Raw genomic sequence first — 23429 nt, 5'->3', positions numbered from 1 at the left:
ATTTCTCACATATTTAGATGACAGTTAAATATTTAATGAACGCTTACTTTGTACAAAGCAATGTCTGAGTACCTTTGATACGGTACCACGTGTGACCACAGTGATCACTTGAAATAGGTATTGTTATTATCTCCATTTAAAGGAGTGAAGACCGAGAATAAGCCAGTTTCTCAGAGTGGCACAACCTGTGAGTTGGAAAGCCAGGCAATCTAATCCCAGAATGGCACATCTCATTTGAGTCTCCTCATTAAATCAGAGGTCCACAGCATGGACCTTATCCTGCTCTATCTACACCTGGGGATAGGAGGCTCAAAGCAAATCATTGAGGTGCTAAAGACACAGGATAACATGGGGTGAAATGCCAGATATAGGTGATGGGAAGGAAGGCAGAAAACCACATTGCCATGTATGTACCTATGCAACAATCCTGCATGTTCTTCACATGTACCCCAAAACCTAAAATGCAATAAAATATTAAAAAACAAAAACAAAAAAACCACAAAAAAACAAAAACAAACAATTCATTAAACTATATATTTAAAAAAGACACAGGTTAATAGGCATCAAGTAAAGTCTTCCGAAAGGGTTAATCCTTTCTGCCAACCACTCACTGTTACAACTAACAAGGCTAGTTTCACCAGATCATAAGGCATGGGACTGTGTGGACCCATTTTACAGTGAAAACTTAATGTGGTTTCTGCCTTCCAAAGCCAATGTGACTCCTATCAAGAATCTGGAAATCAGTTTTCCTTTGTGAGGTGAAATGGATTAGAAATTAGAACAGAATGCATTAAAAGAGAATAAAAGGAAATATGCCAAAATATTAACTGTTCCTTATATTGATTAGGATACTAATATAATCAAGACTGACATAAAAGAATGAGTAATTTTAAAAGATAACACACTTAATAATGTTTATGCTCATAAAATGCTCCCTTTTGACACATACATTCACAGTCTAGTGAGACCGCCAGATAAAGTACTAAGAGGAAGTTCTCAAGACAGCTCACACAAACATCAGTGAAGCTCCTTTGTCATTTCTGCTATTTACATGTCCCATCATACTAGTATTTATTTAACATCCGTCTAATATTATTTTGCTTGATTCACTATTTAGACTTGTCCTTAGCAACAAAGGCTGTGAAGTCACAGTTGTTAGCTTTGATTTTTCTCTAATATACATGAAAATAAACAAAGAAATATTAAAATAAAAACATCCATGTAAAAGCCATCTCTGGCCAGGTGTGGTGGCTCACACCTGTAATCCTAGGACTTAAGGAGGTGAGGCAGGTGGGTAGTTTGAGTACAGGAGTTCTAGACCAGTCTGGCCACCATGGCAAAACCTCATCTATATAAAAAATACAAAAAAAAATTTACGAGGCAGCCATGGTGGGCATGCCTGTAATCCCAGTTACTTGGAAGGCTGAGGTGGGAGGATTGCTTGAGCTTTGGAAGTTGAGGCTGCAGTGAGCCAAGACTGTGCAACTGCACTCCAGCCTGGGCAACAGAGCAAGACTATCTCAAAAAAAAAAAACAAAAAACAAAAGCCATCTTGAGTACAACTAAGAGGATACAAATAATGCCATAGGAAACTCTAAACCACTATGCTGGTTTAATAGAAAGAATCCCAAAACACAGTCCTTTTGAGGCTTTTCTTTAAGTTAAAAGGAAAATTGTATTATAGTATATTGATAAAATATAGTAACATTTCATTATACTTTATTCATATAGTATATTATAAAATGTTCTACTTTAGAACTTATACACTTGTGTAATGTGGGAAAATCCTATTAATAATATTCCCTGACACACTAAATAGTGTGAAATCAGTACCTGGAATTAGCAGGAACAGGGAAGATCTTGACTAGGGTGGTATAATGTTGGCTGAATGGTGTAGGATGTAACAGAGGAGAAACTTACATTTGTTACTGGATCATTTTCATTCTCCGTAACACATCCCTGAAGATTTAGGTTGAGGGCTTTACAGATGATCATGATTCTCTTGGCAGCTTTTTCTTCAAATGGTTTGATCACAGACTCAGGTTCTAAGAGATCTTTTTTTTGAAGTTTCAAGGTCTAAAGAAGTTTTGAACGTTTTAGTCACCAAACATCCAACATAAAAAAGAAATTCTAAATTATAACCCCCAACTGTCTGGATCAAGTTCATATTTGCTTAGAAAGAATTTTGACTTACATCTATATCTGGATCTATCGAGAAGAGATTTAGCCTCTCCATGTTTCGAGTTGTTTTTACAGTATCTTCTGTTTCTGTGAGGTACTACAGAGAAAACTGTGTTAGTCCTTGGTGTCTAAATATCCAGATACAGCCCCAGACACATCCACATGGCCAAGAGGCAGCCTCTTAGTGTCACCACCATTTTAGTATTACCCATTAACACTCGGCAAATCTTATAAAAGTATCTTTCCTTTTTGAGGAAGGTTAAGGAAAACATGTTTCCTATGTTAAGAAAAACATAGGTTAATGGAAAGTTTTGAATTAGTTTATTAATCTAAATCTTAAAAGAAAGCATCTATGTCTTTTCCATGAAAGCAATTACTTACAAATAATTCAAACTGTTTGCAAGTACAATGTCTACTTTATTACCTTTGCAAAGTCTGGGTGTAAGTTGTTCTCTGATGAATCTGCTTCCTCTGGTGTGCATTCACAAGTTACAGAATTATCCAGTGAATCTTAAAAAGATATGCCAAGTCAGGTTATTAAATATTACTCAGGAATCATACATTCTTCTAGCCTGTGACATACAAAACTAAGTTAGACTTAAGAGCTAACAGGGATGTTGGTGAGCCTAAACGTTCATTGTGTTCTGACTCCAGAACTCCATATTGTTGGGTGATCTGGGCTTGGAAATTAGACCCTCTGGTGATCATTTTGGGATTCTTGCCATGATAACATCTTGCGTCCACAAGAACTTTGGATTTTTATACTTGGGGTGTCTTGACTTACTTCATTAATGCATACTAAACTTTTCTTAAATATGTATGCATTTTTGGTAATTCCGGCTCTTGGGCTATCAATTTAGAATCCACCTTCTTGCTTCAGCTAGTTAAAACTCTGTAAGACACTGTAAACATTAATACTATGGTTGTTATTATTAAGTAAATCATAAACGTAAAACACCTACTATGGCATAGAGTAGCTGTGTTAAAATCAGCAATAGTTTTTTTTTCCTCATTATCTCATGGCTCTTTCACTCTAGAGCTATGAGACTTAGACTAGGGGCACTTAAAGATGCTTTAGTTTCTAATGTACTGTGTGCTGTGCAAGGTATCTTCAAATAGTTTTCTTTTGGGAAGAGTGACTGACTCTGCTGGTATTGAACTTGCCTTCTGTGTAGCTACAGAATTGCTTTTCTAACCTTATTTTCACTCTTTCTTTCCTCTCTTGTTTTCCGTTCTCTTTGCATAAAATGAAATAGGCTCTTAAGAAGGAGTTAGGATGGGCAGAAACAATTTTAATCTTATAAAAATTTCCATTGCCATGCATAATTTTTGAAACTTTCACATATGAGCTGATCACAGTATGATCAAAAAGCATAAATGAAAGATGCTTTTTAACTAAAAGGAAGGAATGCATATTAGTCTTTACAGAGCATTCATTAATTAAATTCAATGAAATGCTAAAAACCACAAAATGCCCCCATAAGGTAATGTCCCATTGGACATGAGCACATTTTTGATGCTGTGAGAAATGATTCCCAACGTCATTTGCTGGGGAACAGCCTCAAATCATTGCCAGTTGACTCCAAATTGTACTTATGTGTGGTGGCCATTACTGTGCAGTAGATTCAGGAGTGATTTAGTGATTCCTTGGAACAAACAGCTCTAGAATGGATGAGCTAGACCAGACAGAGACTAAAATGCCTAGCAGCTTTAGTGAACCAAAAACACGGGTCACGCTGGACAAAGGAAGGAAGACAGCTTCATATGCTCTCACCTAGCCCCAGATCAGTGAGCTCTGCGCTCCTCCTCCCTTGGAGGGGCCCCTCAGGACTGATTTGCAGGATGCGGTTGAGGGTGTGGATCCATTCATCCATATCTGACTCTGTTTCAGCTGCCAGCACAAAATAGGTCAGGTCATTCATTTTCAATTCAAAGGCATATTTTCTTAGTCTGTTATTCTGTGGTATAAAAAGAAAGAAAGAAAAAGAGAATACCAAAAAATAAGCCTTCACGAGAGAGACAATTTATGTGGACTTGAGGTTCCAAAAGTCTTTCCATACAGATAGATAACATAAAGAAAATTGTCCAAAACAAGACAAAATTTTAGATGGGTCTGATCATTTGCTTGTTTTTTCTTGAAATTTTTTGTACTAAGAAATATCTCATTTAGGTTTCAGTTGATTGGATGGTCATGTTAGCTTAAACATTTCGTCATGGGCACGTGCTTGAGTACATTCTCAACTCCTTGTAAGAGTTTCTTTGAGTTTCTACCTTGACTTTCTCACCTTATGTTCTGTGATTCACTCCAGGAGGGTGTCTGACCCTATCACATCCCAGAGGCAGCTCTTGCCAAGATCACTAACAGGCTCTATGTTGCCATACTACCTTAAGAATCATTTCTTTCTTCATATCTTCCTTGTCCTTGCAGCTGAATTAACACGATGGCTGCCTCCTCCTATCTGAAACTCACCTTTCTCCAGTTTCCATGACGACACTCCATTTGGATTTTCCTTCCACCTCACTGGCTGCCATTTTTCAACCTCCTCTCTCAGCTCTTCCTTCTTCTCATGACCTCTAGTGAGAATCCTGGCCAAGCCTCAGATTCCTTTCTCTCCTTTATTTCTCATCTATTCCAATGGCTTCAAATGACCCCCATGGGCAGTGACACCCCAATTCCTTTCCTGGCTCTGGCTTCACCAAACTCCAGACTCTTCCGTAACTTGACATCTTCACTTGGCATTTTGTGACCAACCCACCAAACCTTGTTCTAGTTCCTGAATGTGTTCTTGTCATGTTCTTGTTGCTGCCACTAGGAAGGCCTGAGGCAGGGTGGCCCCCTCCACCGCTCATGCTCTCAAAAGCACAGTGAGCATGGTGTGTGCCCTCATGTACTCACAGGATTTGTATCCACCCTTCAGATCTCAAATAAAACTTTCCTCAATTTCCAGTCTAGGACAAAGGGACAAAGGTCTTGTCTCCAGAGCACGTAACATGATTTGAAATTATCTGCTTATTTATTTTTGTTTGTTTGTGTTGACAAATACATGTCTCCTGTGAGGCTACCTCTGTGAGGACTGGGCCAGTTTTGCTAACCACCATATCATGTAATAGTGCTGACACTTGAAGGATTCAATAATGGTGGGTTCAAAAACAGTCATATTTTATTAATGGAACAGAATAGGTTCCTATTCTATTCGAATAGGTTTCTATTTCATATTAACATTCTAGTAGAGAAGTGGTAAATGGGTGAATGATTGAAGGAATGAACAAACAATCAAAAAACAAAGGTTCTTCATCGTGCAGAGAACTAAAATGAGCCGGTGTGATTAGTGGACACTTTAAATTGGGTGGTCAGAAGCAGATCTTTCCCCAAAGGAGATCTCTGATTTGAAACCTGCATAAAGGAGATCTCTCATTTGAAATCTGTAAAAAGGAGATATGGGCTATTGAAAGTTCAGGGAGGGACATTTAAAGCAGGGGAATCCAAGAACAAATTGTTACAATATTGTATATTCCTGCCATGAGATTAGAATGTTCATTCAAAGTGCAAACTTTCCCCTAATGACACAAACTGGTGTTATTTAAAGGGGTGGTTGTTGGAAAGATTGCTGAAGATACTTCATATTTGATTTGCTCCAGGCAATTCCTATGCAGGTGTTCAATTTTTATAAATATGTTCTAAAGCCTGTAGCTTACTCATAATTGTAATAGAGCAAACACTAATACTTAAGACAACTCTATTAGAATACAAAAAGGGAAAGAGCCATAAAATAAGATCAGTGGTGTAGGATTGTGGCTAAATACCAACGTGCACAATTTTTTTTAAGAACAGGATTGCTATTTCTTGGTGACATGCAAAAATTTATAATACCCCTTCAGCAACGTTCTCTTACTTTGGGATGCTCTCAGAGACTATCCCCAGATAGCTGTCCCTTTCAACATTCACAATAACAAGATTGCTACTGCAAACACAACAATTACTAAACACTGGCTTTGTACTTTATAGCCACTATTTAATTTAAATGCGTAACAACCCTATGGGAAAAATCACATTATTCCATTTTACATATGATGAAACTGAGGCTTGGGGAGATTAATTAAAATGTGTTTGGGATTATATTGATAGCAAATGGTAGAAAAGGGAAAATAAGCCCTATATACTCTGACAACCAATCCCACCCACTGAGCTGCCTTATGCATTGCACAGAGCCAGGGACACAGGAGATGCGCAGGTGATGCTGGTCTCCTTTCTTGACATTGCCCTGGCACAACAAAGGGGCATCTGTGGCCTGGGAGTTGTGGTTTCTCTCAGTGCTTGAGAATACATAGTAGGGTAACACATAGTTTCTCTCAGTGCTTGAGAATACCTAGCCTCAAGAAAAAGTAAAATTCAGGAACTAAAGGAGAAAGAATTCGCTAAAATGCTAACTATGGTTCTCATGTGAAAATTCATGGCTCAAACATCATATTCTAGACTCTTCCAAGGATGAGCCCTTTGCTCCTGTCCATAATTTTGTATTACTGTCAAATATTATTTATTTTTTTGGCTTGTAATCACAGGCCTGGCTCTTTATAGTTCACAAGTCTTAGAAGGGCAGAACCTAAATTTGTAACCTCAGTGCTTAGTGCAGTGATATAATTCACTCATCAAAGACGTTTCTTTTGCATTCATACTTTGTGCTGGGCAAAAACATAGCCAGTCCCTGTGCTTGCAGAACAGGAATGGCAGGCATTAAGCAATTAATCATACAAATGTGAAATCAGAAAATGAATATACTTAAATTGTGTATAAATGTTTTGAAAAAGAGGTACTGGGTTCTATGAGAACATAGAATAGAAGTATTTGGACAAGTAAAAGGTCAGAGTTGCATTTTGAAAAAATCATTTTGACTGCAGTGTAAACAGAATGGAGGGTACTCAGAAAGCCCATGGCCTCAAACGTTAGTGTGCAAAGCAAACATTTAGGCAGCTTCCTTCTGAAGGCACATTTTTAGACGCCCTGCTGTCCTTATGAGGAATGGGTAGATATTCTCCATGTGCCCTCACACGCAGCTCTGGGACGTTCTGACGAAGACGACCTACAAAATTTTCTGTAACCTTCACTGATAGACAGTCTAAGGGCAAAGACAGGATGGCTGCAGAGCAGGTTTAAATGAAAGACAGGTGTCCTGTCACAGCCCCATTTCCATCAAAACACAACAGGAATATAAATAGACACTCAGTGCCTGGTGCAGTGGCTCATGCCTGTAATCCCATCACTTTGGAAGGCTGAGGTGGGAAGACCAATTGAGGCCAGGAGTTTAAGACAAGCCTGGCCAACATGGTGAAACCTCGTTTCTACTAAAAATACAAGAATTAGTCAGGCGCGGTGGCACGTGCCTGTAATCCCAGCTACTTGGGAGGCTGAAGCAAGAAAATCACTTGAACCCAGTAGGCAGAGGTTGCAGTGATCCAAAATCACACCACTGCACTCCAGCCTGGGTAACCGAGCAAGGCTCTGTCTCAAAAACAACCAAAGAAAAAAAACCGAAAAACAAAACAACAGGAAGGAAGAAACGAAGGAAGGAAAGAAGGAAGGAAGGAAGGAAGGGAGGGAGGAAGGAAGGAAGTAAGGAAGGGAAAAGACACTCAGAAAATAACAAGAAATGTCCAGAGTTTGGGGCACAACTTTTGCTAGAATATTTTTAGGTATTTGTTTACAGAAAAATGCAAGCAAATCTCAGTGTTGTCCTGAAAACAAACAAATGAAAGAATTGGCTTGATGAATTTGATGCTGCAAATAATGTGAATGGGGAGATAAAAAGCAACCGAAAATGCTTATATTGATTCCAAATTAAAGGTGGATCAAGCTGCAATCTGCTTTAAAATGAAGATGCCGAAGATGTAACAAAATTTTGAAATAAAACATTACAAAATATAAACAAGTTGATCTGATTTTCTAAACTGCATGGCACGTGTATACCTATGTAACAAACCTGCGTGATCTACACATGTACTCCAGAACTTAAAGCATAATAAATAAATAAAAAATAAATAAATAAACTGCATTCTGTATTTCAAATGAATTAAATATGATTGCCGACTTCAACAATATGATCAAAAATATTCTTAAAACTTTGAGCAAAGTATTATAATCTTGTTTCTCAAAGAGGAACATTGATAATTAAGATAAATATTAGATTTGAAACTTCTCAAGAACGAAATTACCTTCTTGTATTTCAAGAGAAATAGAACTGTTTTCAGCCCAGAGAAGCTTATTTTGGGAAAGATAAAGAGGCCTGAGTGTTTTTCGATCTTGCTGTCTGGAATCTCAAAGATAATGTCATATAGAACAGCAAAAAGACTAAAAATTGAAAATCAAGGGGACACTTCAATAGGACATTTTAATAATTTTGAAGTATAATTGTTAAATCATTAAAATGGTAATCAAGAAGTAATCATATTCTTATTTTTTACTCCCCCCAATTTTCCTCTGTTTCTCTTTTATCAGTGTTCTTTCCAGCCAGTGCAACTACTTCGTTTTTACTTATTTATTTTTTTGAGATGGTTTTGCTGTTGTCACTCAGGCTGGAATGCAGCGGCATGATCTCAGCTCACTACAATCTCTGTCTCCCAGGTAAAAGCAATTCTCCTTCTGAGTAGCTGGGACTATAGGCATCCACAGCCACACCCAGATATTTTTTTTGTATTTTTAGTAGAGCTAGTGTTTGGCCATGTTGGGCAGGCTGGTCTCAAACTCCTGACCTCAGGGCATCTGCCCACCTTGGCCTCCCAAAATGCTGGGATTACAGGCCTGAGCCACCACTCCTGACCTCCAGGGCAACTACTTTGTTCAGTCAACCTTACCATAGTATATCTATGTAGCTTCATAAATAATGGGAACCTGTAAATAAGTCCTATTGTCATGATATGGTGAATGAATTGTGGCAAACTGTTCTCCTTCCACAATGTTCATCTGAAGAAGTTCCAAATTGTTGATACTCCAAGAAAATCACTAAATCCAGGGGAGGACTGAATATCCAAGAGGGAAGCTACCCAAACCAAATATTTAATTATACCTATTATGTGGCTAGTATCTTGTACAGAATTTTGCAGAAACAAAAGAAGAGTCTTAAGGGAATCATACAACATCAAATCAAGGTTTCTGGTATTGATGGCTGCCTTCCATGAAATCCTCTCCACTCTCTGAAGGTTTATTTGTTCATTCATTCAATGAAAATTAAATGGGTACCTCTTATGTTTCAGTCACAGAGAACTGAAAAAATTCAAGTAAAGTACTTTCCCTCATTGAACTTACCTTCTAGTGTAATAAAATGTCAGGAAGCAAATAAGCAGAAAGGTAACATACACACACATATATACACACATATATATATTATAGATGTGTAATATAATATGGCATCCTGCAGTGATAAATGTAATTTCATCTTGCATATGTTATTAGGACTTATTGCTTGAGGTGTATCACTTTTATTTGCATGTGCCATATTTTTTTTTTTTCTGTGCATCCTTCCCACATCCTGGAATCCCTTTGAAGACGTGAGCCACATTATTTTCAGCGTTTGCCCCTTTCACAATGGTTTGCACAGTGTGAATTTTCCAATATATACAGTATATTGCTGAAATGAATCTCATATCTAAAATTCACTGCTTAAAGTTCCACATGAACATATCTTTGTAGTGTTTCTTCTGCACACATAACTTATGTAGGTAGAATATTAAACTGGCTCCTGCCTGTACAAAAATATAGTATTTCACTCAAATTCTTCTCTCCATGTGTGTGGGTATGTCTGTTTTACATATGATAATACATCATTTCTTTAGGCAACTGTCTGTAATTTTGGATATTCTTCTGCCTCAAGTTAAACTTTGCAATTCATTAGCTCTGTGACTTGTGAAAGCCACTCTATCTCTCTGAATTTTATTTTAATAAATGGAACAATCATAATTCATGTTCCATCAAGTGCTGTCAAATAATATATTAGATGAAGAAAACTACAAGTATCATTTTGGTTCTTATTATTCTCGGAAGTGAGATTTTCAGAGCTTGAGTTTGCTAACGGGAGGCTTACAGGTCATATTTGGCTTCTAGATTTGTTTTCCTTGTAATGTTCTTTCCCCTGCTCCCAATTTGACTTGCTTTCTTTAGGTAGGCACTCTCCAAGTCTACTGGTCCAAGCTGCTCCTATTTCTCACATCTGGCCTCTTTTCACACATGTAGGGGGCTGCTTGACCTCCAGGAGGCATCTGCATTTCTAGCCTTTGGTTAGTCACATGAAGCCATTGTCTTGGAACGCATATCCACATGGTGGTAGACTCAGCACCTAGGAGGAAATGAACCGTGTCCGCCATACTGTCCACACCCAGGTAAGCCTGTCTAAAGTGACATCAGCCATTATCATTGCTGAGACAGGGACCTAAGACAGATGGGAATCTTGGGTTGTTATTCTCTTCTACAGTGGCAGATACTGGAATGAATGAATGTATAGATGAATGAAAGTGAGAATGAATGAATGAATACATGAACTGAAGGAACAAGATAGGACAACACAGACCTAAATATCCCTTAGTCCCAGAAAAAAACTTGAAGCAGCAAAAACCAAGTTCTCTTCCAGATTGGAGGCATAGGCCCATAAAACAGATCTATTACTGCTTGATGATGTTATGAAAAACTAGGAAACCATGATTAGGTTTTGCTTTGTTTTGGCCAAGATTCAGGAAATTGTCAGTCATAAACATTACCTAAAGTCTCTCAGAAAGCTGGGAAGGAGTTTCTCTCTACTTAAGCCCGCGCTTGTAATATATGTCTAAGATTTCCAAATATTCTAGGGAAAACAATGATATGGATTGGGTCTGAATGAATCAAACTGAAATGGCATATTCACTAAGGATTATTATGAACTTGAACTCCCTAAGAATGCCAGATGCTAAGTAGTACTTTCTGAGGCAGAGACTTTGTTCCTCCTTTTTGTTTGCTTCAATGGAACCTGGCAATGATTCTTCACAAAATTGGTCTGATTCATCCTAGTTATTCATTCGCTCTGTGCTTTTGTGTGTACATGATTCATCTTCAGGCACATTTTATGCCTGAGAGCTTACTACAGCAATGGTTAAACTTATACTATTTCACTCAAATTCTTCTTTCCAGATGTAAAAACTTATACATCTGGAAGAACTACAAGCATGTGAGGACTGGGACCCACACACAAAGTGACAAATGGTCCAGGGGTTTGTCTCTCCAGAGTGACCCTAATAAACCAGTCCTTGCCTGTACAAAGAATGTAGAGAATACTGGATAAAGCTTCTAAAGAGGAATATAAATGCAGGGATAGAGGTGAACTTTTAAAAAGATGCATGTGCCAAATCCACCTTGGGGAATACTACAGACAGGCTCAGCTTTTTCTGTACAGACTTCCAGCCTGAGCTGAAAGAGTTCCCCACTGTTTCATGTTCCCAGAGCATTCCATGGGCTCTGCCATTCATACCTCCATCATCACTCTTGTGATATTGTGTGATAGCGAGCAAGTAGTGATGCCCCTCTCTGATACTGACTTCGATAAAGAATTGACTTCCCCACATCTAGGTGTAGTTTCTAGCATGTCAAAATCACCTAGTGGGTTTGCTGAATGAATCAATAGGTTAATGAATAAATAAAGAAATAGATAAATTGGCACAGTTAGGAAAAAATATCAGGAAGGCAAATCAAGGTTCTCTAGGAGGGCTTTCCCATAACGGAATGTCTATATCCTAGGTTGTGACCTTTAAAATTAATAGAAGAACAAGATGAGAGAGGCTAAATACACTACCTCCCCAGTTCTTTTCACATTGTTCTAGTTTTACAGATAGGGAACCTGGATCAAACTGGTTGAGTAACTTTCTGAAAGTCTTCAGATAGTAAATGGTAAAACTAGGATTTCAATGCTGACCTATGTGAATACCAAGCTCGTGTTTTCTCCTGCAAGACTCCTTTTCTTTCCGCGGCAATGTTTAAGCAGAGACTGAAACACAGTCTAAGTAAGAGATGATGGAGAAGCAGTTCCTCCACAGGAAGGTCAGATTAGAGCATGAGGGTATGTATTCAGCACTAAGTTTTATGATTCTTTGAAGAAGAAAAATAGAACATATTAACTTGTGTTTCTGCAAAGTTAATATATAACAAAGACTACAATGATACTTCTTAAAAAATGATGACTCATTTGCTAGAGAAAGCTTTTAAGTACAAATGGAAAGGATAATACTTAAAATTTTCAGCTCAGTGTCTATAAAATGCAGTTATTGATCTTTATTGCTAACGTTTTACTTCATGTTTCTAAGGCCAAAAAGTGTCCTTTGTGACCAACAATAGAAAACGATCTCCACCCTCCATTAAGATCCTTATTGCCCTTTCCATATGGAAAGCTGGCATCTATGTTAAAATGCAATTATCTTTCACTTGTAGCGGACTGCTCAGAAACAGTTAATTCTTTCCTTTTAAAGTTCAGCCTCATTGCTTCCTGGAAGAATTCCAGATTTTAACAGATAAACCATCCAGAAATAGGCCAGGACTAAATGACTGGAGATAACTCTACTTGAGTCCACATATCCACGGGCCTCTGGTAGTGGTCCACGATGTAATCTCAGCTCGTGACAAGCTAGGTGAGTGCTGAGGTTTGAGGGTAACAGAAGCACTTCTCCAAGGGCCTGTGACCAGAAACAGTGTCCTGGACCCCAGTGAGCCAGTGTCATACTGTGAAATTTGAGGGAGGATTGCCAAAACACTTTTGATTGCTTCCATGATTACATAAAAGGGAATAAGGTTAGTTATTTCATCAGAGTAGGAAGAGGTGTTTTGAAAGTAAAATGTCCAAATGGGGTCTATGGAATTATTCTGCTTCCTTTTGCCATAGTGGCCCATGTTGAGTTTCACACTAAGGACAATAATTTGAAGGCTGAGAGCTTACAGACCATTATCTGTTAAAAGCATTATGTCCGTTTCTGAAATTAAACGCTTTGGAATCAATGGAATCCTTGTCTTTGAAGAAAATCACCTCTTAGAAGAAAGATGATGCATATGTATACTGTCAACTTACTCTATCATTATTAGCTAATTATAAAATAACATTTGTGAAGTGCATATGTTAATACTATGTCATTTACATATTACTTTACTGAATTTCATTATCTCAGAGGTTCTCTACACAGCAGCAAACACAGATGCTAATTTTCTACTTCTCTTTGAAAATATGAGACTTGCCCTGCTGCAAGACCTTTGCACTTGTTGCCTCTGCTCATTCTTTTTTTGTTTGTTTGGTTTTTATTTATTTATTTATTTATTTATTTATTGTATTTTATTTTTGAGACAGAGTCTCCCTCTGTTACCAGTCCGCAGTGCAGTGGCACAATCTCAGCTCACAGCAACTCCACCTCCTGGATTCAAGCAAGTCTCCTGCCTCGGCATCCCCAGTGGCTGGCATTATAGGCACATGCCACCACACCTGGCTAATTTCCATGTTTTTAGTAGAGACAGGGTTTCACCATGTTGACTCGGCTGGTCTCGAACTTCTGACCTCCGGTGATCCACCAACCTTGGCCTCCCAAAGTGTTGGGATTACAGGTGTGAGCCGCCACGCCCAGCCCTCTGCTCATTCTTTAGTCTATAGATCAAATGACCTCTCTTCAAAAATGCTCTTCCCCCTTATTATTAATATTCCTTTTCAACCTCACCACTGTTCTGTCTCCCTTTTGTTACTCTGTTTATTTTCTTTATTTTCTTTTTTCTTTCTTTTTTTTTTTTTTTTAGAGATGGGGTTTCACCCTGTTAGTCAGGCTGGTCTCGAACTCCTGACCTCATGATCCACACTCTTCGGCCCAAAGTGCTGGGATTACAGGTGTGAGCCACCACACCCAGCCCTGTTACTCTGTTTATTTTCTTTATTGAAAAATTTACCAGCTGATTCCATTCTGCTTATTCATGTCTTTGCCTATTTCCCATTTTTCTTTCTCTCTTGAAAGTAAATTTTGTGAAAGCAGAGATCAGGCTGCCTTGTTTTTCACAGAAGCCTTAGAGTCTAGAGCAGCTCTTGGCTCATATCAGATAGTCCATGAATATTTGTTGAATATACTTTTCCAATTAAAAAAAAATCCTAAGGAGGAAAAGGGATTTCTACTCACCTGCACCACACCTGTACAGGAATCCAAAAAGATGCATCCTTTGGGTTCTTTGGATATTTTCTCATCTTTGTAAAAATTCATAATGTAGGAGTTATCTGGCAACTGAGTCAGTTGGAAGTAGCGCTTTTTGAATGACTAAATAAAGGAAAAGATATAAAGAATTATTCAAATTGTAGTGTGTTATTACTCATAGAAATTAGAATTATTCCAATTCCTTCAGGAGTGTGGTGTTTCTAGGACATTTTTCTATAGTAGCACATCCTACTTCCTCATAAATAAAATACTATATGAAACATAAACTCAATGCAAATGGCTCTCCTCTGTGCTGTGACCAGAGGAGGGAGTGTTAGGTGACAGAGACAAAGATGAGTTGTGATGTCTCCTTACCCGGACAGTAACGGTGTTGTTCACGGTGCTGTTAAAATTCCCCTTGTAGAGCCAGCCAGACTTGAAAACGCCAGTTCCTCCCGCTCCTCCACCCCCCTTGGAAGACGAGTGGGAAGTAGTATCCTGTAGGAAAGGCATATTAGCATCACGGCCATCTTTTGTGGATCCCAGATCCTAGACACTGCATTTAAGAAAGGGACTCTTTCCCTCTCTTTGGCTCATCTTAAACAAGCATGTTCAACTTCAAAACAAACGTGATTCATTTTGACGAAAAGCCCTACCACCAACAGCTACTACAACTTACAACAAACTGGTCAGAATGTGAAACCTTTTAGTGCAAGACAGAAACTGATTATCCTCATGTTTAAACATGTCACTTTCAACAATTTACTTACTTCATCCTTATCAGCATCTTCATGGTCAATCTCAAAGGAATGTGAAGGAAGCTTCTCTGGTTTGTATTCTGCTCTGATATGAAAAAGAAAAAGATTCTGATTTGTCATTGGAGACTGTTTCATTTTAAGTTGCTCCCCAAGTAACAATAACAGCTGTGGTGCTGGTGTTCTTAGAAATTTTTGTAAAATAATGTAGTCTTTTGAGAGTCCCATTTCCTTTGGAAGTATTAACTTTCTTCTACCGTGATATCTTATCTCCAGTATATAAATCTCTATTTTAAACCATGGAGTTACTAATTATAAAACTTTTTTTTGAGACAGTCTCACGCTGTTGCCCACGCTGGAGTGTAGTGGCATGATCTCAGCTCACTGCAACCTCTGCCTTTTGGGTTGAAGAAATTCTCATGCCACAGCCTCCCCAATAGTAGCTGGGATTACAGGCATGTACCACTATTTTTGTATTTTTTGTGGAAATGGGGTTTTGTGATGTTAGTCAGGCTGATATTGAACTCCTGGCTTCAAACTATCCTCCCACCTCAGCCTCTCAAAATGCTGGGATTACAGGCATGAGCCACCAGCGTTTGGCTTCTAATTATATATATTTATACATATGTTTTTGAGTTAGATGTAGGCAAGAAGGACAATTTGAAAGGTGGGGGACTTTCTATTTTCCTTCCCCCACATTTGTAAGTAGAATATTAAGTGGTGATATTTTCACTGTGTTTTCTGTGTCATCTGTATGTGTACACACTATGGTCATTTGAAGAGCCCAGCCCTGAAGGACCATGATCCTGAGAACCAGTCTGTACTGTCGCCACTAGGCTGTGCTGCTTCCTAACCATGGCTTCCTCAAAAACGTGCCCCAAAGGGGCTGGTAGCAATTACACTCACTTTGTGCATTTCCACGGAATCCTAGAAATGCCTATTTAAGTCACAACATCTCCGACCACCTCAGAGAAGCAACAGTTTGCACCTGGTTTTATAAATGGTAAGATAAACCAGAATTAAGTTTTCTTTGGCTTGATTCTATCCCATAACTAATGGTTGAATGGAAACCAGACAAGACCATCCAAAGTCCAGGCATTTCTTGATGGCTACATAAAATCCTATGTATAGAAATTTTACAGGATGTTTTTCTTTTTTAAAATAAATTTTATTGGGTATGCTTGAGGTTTACCACATGATGATATGGGAGAGATACATAAAGGTGGTAAAATAGTATTATAGTGAAGCAAATTAACATAATGATCGTGTCAATAGTTACTTTTTTGTGAAAAGAGCAGTAAAATCTACAGATTTAAACAAAATCACTAATGCAATACGATTTCACTAATTTTGGTTCTCATGTTTGTTATTCATTCGCTCTCTAGACTTCATCCTGCACACGTGCTACTTTGCATCAGTTCATTGACTTCTCCCCGTTTCCTCTCACCCCTGGTAACTGTTGGTGAGAATGCAGATTGCTACAGGCACTATGGAAAACAGTACAGAGGTTTCTAAGTAAATGAAATATAGAACTAGCATATGACACAGCAATGCCTCTTCTGGGTATATATTCGAAGGAGATAAAGTAGCTTATGAAGATATCTGCACTCCTGTTGTCATTGCAGCATTATTCATACTAGAATGTATGGAAACATTCTAAGTGTCCATCGACAGAGGAATGGATAAACAGAATCTTTAATATATTAATATGTGTGTGTGTGTGTCTAGCATTCTCTTTATGCATTCCTCTGTCAAGGGACACTTAGAATGTTTCTATATATGTGTGTGTGTATGTATGTATATGTGTGTGTGAATATATATGTGTATGTATATGTGTGTGAATATATTTGTGTGTGCACGTATATATGTATGAATACATATGTGTGTAGATGTATGAATATACATGTGTGTGTATGTATATGTGTGTGAATATGTGTTTGTATGCATGTGAATATATGTGTGTTTGTATGTATGTGTGTGTGAATATATATGTGAATATGTATATGTGTGCGTGAATGTGTATGTGTGTATGTGTGTGTGTATAAACTGAATATTATTCAGCCTTAAAAAGTAGGGATTCTGCTATTTGCCGTGATATGGATGGACCTGGAGGACATTATGCTAAATGAAATAAGCCAGACATGGAAAAAAATTGTATGATCCCATATATAAGTGGAATCTTAAAAAAATCAAATAAACAGAGATAATAAAACAATATATGTTTTAAGATGATTTAAATTGTGTAAAAGCAACTTCTGAATCTGACTACTGAGAAAGAAAGATCAGAGGTGCATTTAATATTCACTTCACAAATTATTCCCTATGTTGATGGTATTCCAGATAGGAAGGTGAATGATCAGCGCTCCTTAGACTTAAGTATGCATAAAATTGCTATACTGTGCACTCACACAAGGTAAGGTATAGGTGCTAAGTAAGGGCTTCAAAATACTCTCATCCTTCTTTCATTTTCAGCAGGGAAAGTTAGAGCACAAAAGGAACCTAGGAACATCGGCATCAGTGTTAAACTGTGAACAGCCTGAGAACAGGACCATGTTCTCCTTTCCTGATAAGAGGTGTTTTTCATCGTGGCAAAATAGACGTAACATAAAGATTGATCCTTTTAACCACTTTTAAGAGATGGTATTAGAAGCCTGCATTTAGGAAATGTGAATTATAACCATCTTTAATAAGCATATTAAGTAAGATTGCTGCCATTTCTCTCTTCCAAAGGAAGTTGTTTTTCCTTCTTGCAGAAACTTACAGATAGTCAAGCCTATCAGTACTGCCTGTATTGATGTTAACTTGTTCTGCCTATTTTGGTCAGGGTCAAATTTATAGGCAGGCAGAGGAAATAGCAGAGGACATAGAATTCTTTTAGGATCACTGGGAAATTTTTCCTACCCAACAAAAATATTCCTTTTCTCCTTAATATCATCTAAAATGCGCTGAACAAGAAGCAGTCTCTCTCACCTTTTAATTTGATTGGCAAAATAAACACAACCCTTCCCTCTCTCCCTCTTTTGTGAGAAATGACATGTTGCCTGAGATTTAGAGGCAGGTTCCAATGGCTGATTTCAGAGCAACTGCTCGAGGTACCTTGTCTGCAGGAAATAGATGATGAGTGTTCTGAGATTCTTAAAATGGTGGCACAGCAGTAAAGGGAGAACAGAGGAAACATCCCAAGTGAGTGAAAAAAGACTGAATGGAGAAAACCAAGGAAGAGGCAACAAAGACAAATTTGAATGTGGAATGTCAACATTTGGTCCCATGCTGGTCATTTCCCATCAGTTTCATTTGACCTGTATTTGTTTCTGAACCTCCTATTCTGTCCTTTTTGGCCAGCATGGCTTATCATTTCTTCCAAAAGAATAATTTTGTAGGCATTTGTTCTAAATAACTGTGGATCACAATACAGACCAGGAGTCTCAGTATCAATTTCTGCAAGATACTTATAAACAAGGAGGCGATAAAGTCTTTGAAACTAGTAAGGATGTAAAAACAAAAAAGTGAAGAAACAAAGTAAGGTTCTCATGAATTTCAACATGAAAGGCTAAACGCTTGTGAAAGTTTTTTCACAAATCTTCCAGCTGAGAAGTGGAAATAATGACTGAGATAGTCTATAAATTTCACAACAGTTTCATGAAAGCCCATAGATTTAAAGTGACTTATGACCAACTCAGCTCATAATGCTGCAGAAGAGTCTGTCACTGGAGGATGGCTAAACAAACTACAGTAGATCCACACAGAGGAATGTTACTCAGAAAGGAAACTAAGCTACTAACATGTGCAACAACGTGGATATTAATCAGAAGCACTGTGCTGAGTAAAAAAGGCCATTAACAAGAACACACATGGCATGATTCCACGGTTATGAAAATCAGAGCACTGATTGTCTCTTGGGGAAGGGAAAAGGAGAGGAGAGGATTAACCAGGGAGGCTTGGTAGTTAACTCTTTGGGGGTGATAACATTGTATCTCAACAGAGGTTTGAGTTGCACAGGCGTACGGTGGTCAAAAGTCATCAAATGGTTCACTTACAATTTGTACATTTTATTGTATGTAAATTTTATATCAAAACAGAAAAAATGAACTGCAGACATCTATATTTGTATTTAAAGGTGTGCATTATGAAGAGTTTAGAGAGGCAATGTGTTAATGTTTTAAACTCCACTTTAAAATGACCAAAAAATAAAACAAATGGATAGATGGCTAGAAGGAGGGATGGATGGACAGGTAGTGCAAAAAAACGAATATAGCAAAATGTAAAAGACACTTTCCAGATGGTGGGAATAGTGGGATTCATTGTACACCAGTCTTTTAACTTTTTCCTAGGTTAAAATTTTTAAAGTGATGTGAGAACATTTTTAAAGTGTTGAAATTGTACATAGGTTGACCAAAAATGGTATCTTCTGAGCTGATTCCTTTTTATAGTAGAGATAATAAAAAATTGTATGACAAATACATATAAACTATTCTCAAAGAAAAGGTTGAATAAAAATTTCTCAATAATTTTTCTCTGATATTTTTGAAGAACAGATAATTTAGAGAAGAGAGCTTCAGACAAATGGTTGGAAATATTTCTAGGAATTTCCCAGATGTCAAATTTAACACTATGTTACAACTTACGACATCCCCATACTCTTTTTTTAATAAAATAAAACTTCATTTAAACATCCGCTTTAAGTATTAATGATTCAAAAGTAACTCAGAAGATAGGAGGCAGAGAACACCAGTGAAGTTAATAGCAAAGCTCAGCCAACCCCAGTAGTCCCTAGCCATATCCATGCTGATCTTAATTTTCATTTTAAAAAACTATGCAGACCAGTGAGTGTCAATTTAAGTCCTATCTGGAGCTGGAGTTGCAGTGAACGTTAAGTGTGCCACTTCATTGGTGGCTTTTTCTTAATCCTGAGTTTGCTTGATCAAATTTGATGTGCATTTTTAAAAATCAATATGCATTACTGAGAGCCATCTTAATTCTTGGAGGCCATTCTCCTTTGCCATTCAACATTCCAGTTTCCAGATATTACCTGGCACCCAGAAGAGCTGCAGTAATGTCAACCACATATCAGAAAATAACTTCCTGAACTGAGGAAGCTTGCATTCTAGAGGAGAGAGTCAGTCATGAATTAAGCATAAATAAACGAGATAATTTCTCCAAGTGAAAATGGTTGTTAGGATGAAACTGGAAGCCATCATTCTCAGCAAAGTAACACAGGAACAGAAAGCCAAACACGTTATGTTCTCACTCATAAGTGAGAGTTGAACAATGAGAACACATGGACACAGGGAGGGGAACATCATAGGCCGGTGCTGGTCGGGGGTGGGAGGCTAGGGGAGGGAGAGGATTCGGAGAATTACCTAATATAGAAGACAGGTTGATGGATGCAGTACACTACATTGCACATGTATACCTATGTAGCAAACCTGCATGTTCTGGCCATGTATCCCAGAACTTAAAGTGTAATAATAATAATAATAGTAAATTTTTTTTTTTAAAAGAAGGAAAATCAAAACTGAGCATCTGTAATCCTAGCACTTTGGGAGGTCGAGGCTGGTGGATCACTTGAAGTCAGGAGTTAACGACCCGCCTGGCCAACACAGTGAAACCCTGCCTCCACTAAAAACACAAAACAATTAGCCAGGCATGGTGGCCCACACCTGTAATCCCAGCTACTCGGGAGGCTGAGGCAGGAGGATCCCTTGAGCCCGGGAGGTGGAGGTTGCAGTGAGCTGAAATCGTGCCATTGCACTCCTGTCTGGTGACAGAGAGAGACCCTGTCTTTTCAGTTGTGCCTACAAAAAGTGTGTGTAGGCACAACTGAAATTCTGAATCATCCTTGGGCAGGTAAGGCAGACAGTGCTTGGATCATTACTTAAGCTTGAGGGCTACTGAAGAATATTTCCTAATCCGGTTTTTAATAAGCCACAGGGCACAGCTTCCTGCCTTTAAAGAGCAGTCTTCAAGCTCAGTCCCATGTCTGTGGGGCTAGCATGCAATGACTTCTCTGTTTTAAAGGACATGAAAAGATTAGCACCTGTGGCTATTAACTTTAAAATTCCTCCCCCAGGACCATTGTAAGGTCTGGGATGAGCCCTTTAACTTGGGATCCCAAGGCTCTTAGAGACCACACAATGTGGTCTGAATCGAACATTGGCTGTAACTACAGGCAGCTCCTTTCTCCTTTCTCCCCAAAATGACCCGTATTGCCCAGAGTGGGGATGCCTGAGTGCCATCAGTTATCAGCAGTGAGTTTTGGGGTAAATTACCTCTCAGTTCCCCAGTTTCTCCTATAAAATGGGGATAACAGTTCCTACTCCACAGGGCTATGAGTATTAAACGAAATAATGCATATATGACACCCAACTCACTGTAGACATTCAAGAAAATGCTCTTTTATTTTAGAAAAAATGTATGTTCTATTTCAGCCCAGCTAAGCTGGTCACACGTTATTTGATCTGTAGTTACAATTGATACTCAAGAATTTTTCTTCTTTACATGTTCTTTCTATCAAATCAACCACAGTAAAATTTTTAATATGTCACACATCTCTGTAATTTACCTGGTAGATTAACGAAATCAGTGACATCACATATTTTTATGCTGCTTTTTTCTTCTAGGGCCTCCAAGTTCAATGCTGATTTCTATTCATAATGTGTAAAGGCTTGTGTTTTACATTCTAGCCTGAAATAATCTATCTCTTCAGTATCTTCCTATGGACTCTGGCTTAAAAAAAAAAAAGTGAACTTAAGGGTCAATAATACAAATTTAAATTTAAATAATAAACTTCACCTATTTTTTTTGCTTTTCTAGAATTGCAAATTTTCATTTTGCAGTTTCAGCAACTCATAAAAAGAAATAAGCAATTTAAATTGGTAGCAGACATAGGAGAATTCTTCTAATCCAGGAGGTATGAAAATGATTTACTTCTATTAGCCTCAGAAGACCCAAGTAAATTGTCTGTTTCCATTACTGACCTAAATACATGTAGTCTTCAGAGGGGAATGCTTAGCTCTGTAAAATCATTTTAAAGAATGATTCTGCCATTCAGTGCTCATCTTCGTTGTTCTGGGGTATACGTGAAAGGATTATATTCTAGAACTTCTGATTTTCAGTTTGAATACACGAAGTTTCTTACTTTGTGGCAGTCTGATCCTTCCCTTTCTTGGTATCAACTTCCACTTTCTTTAAAGTAAGGGAAACTCTCAACAATATTTCAGTTAATTTTTTTTCATTTCTTCTCATGAGATTGATCTTGCAAACCATGTGAATTGCAATTCAGCAATAATGTCCAGGACTGATTCTTTCTCTAGGTGCTTTCTGTATTGTTTTAATAGAGGAAGAATATTGTGTATGTGAAATCTCTGATTTGCTTGCTTTCTTTACAGCACCATGAATATAAGGAAAGATGAACAGTGTTTGGGGATATGGCCACTGAATTGTGCAATGGACCTAAAGGCGGCGGGAACACATTTAGTTATAAAGACAGCTAAATACTGCTGTCTCCATCCTCTCAACTTAAGATGCAGTCTCCCAACTTCTTGGACACAGCTTCCGAGCTGTAACCACTTCTCAGAACTATTTTCAGAAAGAGGAAGTTCTGATGTTAAAAGATGCTTTGCTTTTCAGTTGTGCCTACAAAAAGTGTGTGTAGGCACAACTGAAATTCTGAATCACACAGACATTCTAAATGTAACAATTACTCACGAATGCCTAGGGTATGGTGGACCTTCCCAACCTGGAGGCTGTCTATCAGAATCCATTCGAGTCTAAAAGAATTCTCAAAGATCTGGTAAACGTTACTGTTCAATGTTTTGAAAAAAAAAGATTTGCAGATTAGAAGGAGCATATTTTTTTTTCTCTTCACGGTAATGAAACCACAAAAGAAATGGCCTCCTTCCGTCTTTTACTTCGATTGCCACCTCTGCAGTCTCATTCTCCATAGAGTAGCCCAAGGGTTATCTCAAAGAGGTAAACTAGATCATGCCACACCCCTGGTTGAAATTTCCCAAGGATTTGGTTGCAATGAAAGGAAAATCCAAGCTCCTTTCCAGGGCACACAGAGTCCCTTGCATAAGGTCCTTGGTTTCATCTTGCTACGCCCCTTCCAGCCTTAACCTCTAGCCTTCCGGACTCATTCTACTCCAGTGACCATACTAGTTCACACTACTTCGGGTCTTTGCCTTGCATCATCCCCAGAATCCTTTCCCAAGATGCCTGTGTTGGCAGCTACTGTTCATTCACATCCAAGGTCAAATGTTACCTTCTTAAATCTAGTTCATTATTCCTCTTTCAAATTCCACATTTGCAAATGGAGAACAGTGCTTCCTG

The 23429-nt window shown here is 38.1% G+C and overlaps 1 protein-coding gene across 12 annotated transcripts in view; it reads right to left on the bottom strand.

The window, feature by feature from the left end:
• DOCK10 (dedicator of cytokinesis 10) overlaps nucleotides 1-23429 on the bottom strand; it is a 275833-nt gene that overhangs the window by 106453 nt on the left and 145951 nt on the right. For all 12 annotated transcript variants that reach the window (XM_032277648.1, XM_032277643.1, XM_032277637.1 and 9 more), the window contains exons 5-11: nucleotides 15114-15186; nucleotides 14719-14841; nucleotides 14332-14466; nucleotides 3956-4139; nucleotides 2606-2691; nucleotides 2195-2278; nucleotides 1921-2076 (exon numbers count right to left, since the gene is read on the bottom strand). In XM_032277648.1, the coding sequence (XP_032133539.1) occupies nucleotides 1921-2076; nucleotides 2195-2278; nucleotides 2606-2691; nucleotides 3956-4139; nucleotides 14332-14466; nucleotides 14719-14841; nucleotides 15114-15186 (841 nt within the window). The remainder of the gene's footprint in view (nucleotides 1-1920; nucleotides 2077-2194; nucleotides 2279-2605; nucleotides 2692-3955; nucleotides 4140-14331; nucleotides 14467-14718; nucleotides 14842-15113; nucleotides 15187-23429) is intronic.

The sequence above is a fragment of the Sapajus apella genome, unplaced genomic scaffold (assembly GCF_009761245.1).
Source record: "Sapajus apella isolate SASKATOON/1434 unplaced genomic scaffold, GSC_monkey_1.0 scaffold10, whole genome shotgun sequence".
Taxonomy (NCBI): domain Eukaryota; kingdom Metazoa; phylum Chordata; class Mammalia; order Primates; family Cebidae; genus Sapajus; species Sapajus apella.
This window is presented reverse-complemented; position numbering and strand designations above follow the sequence as displayed.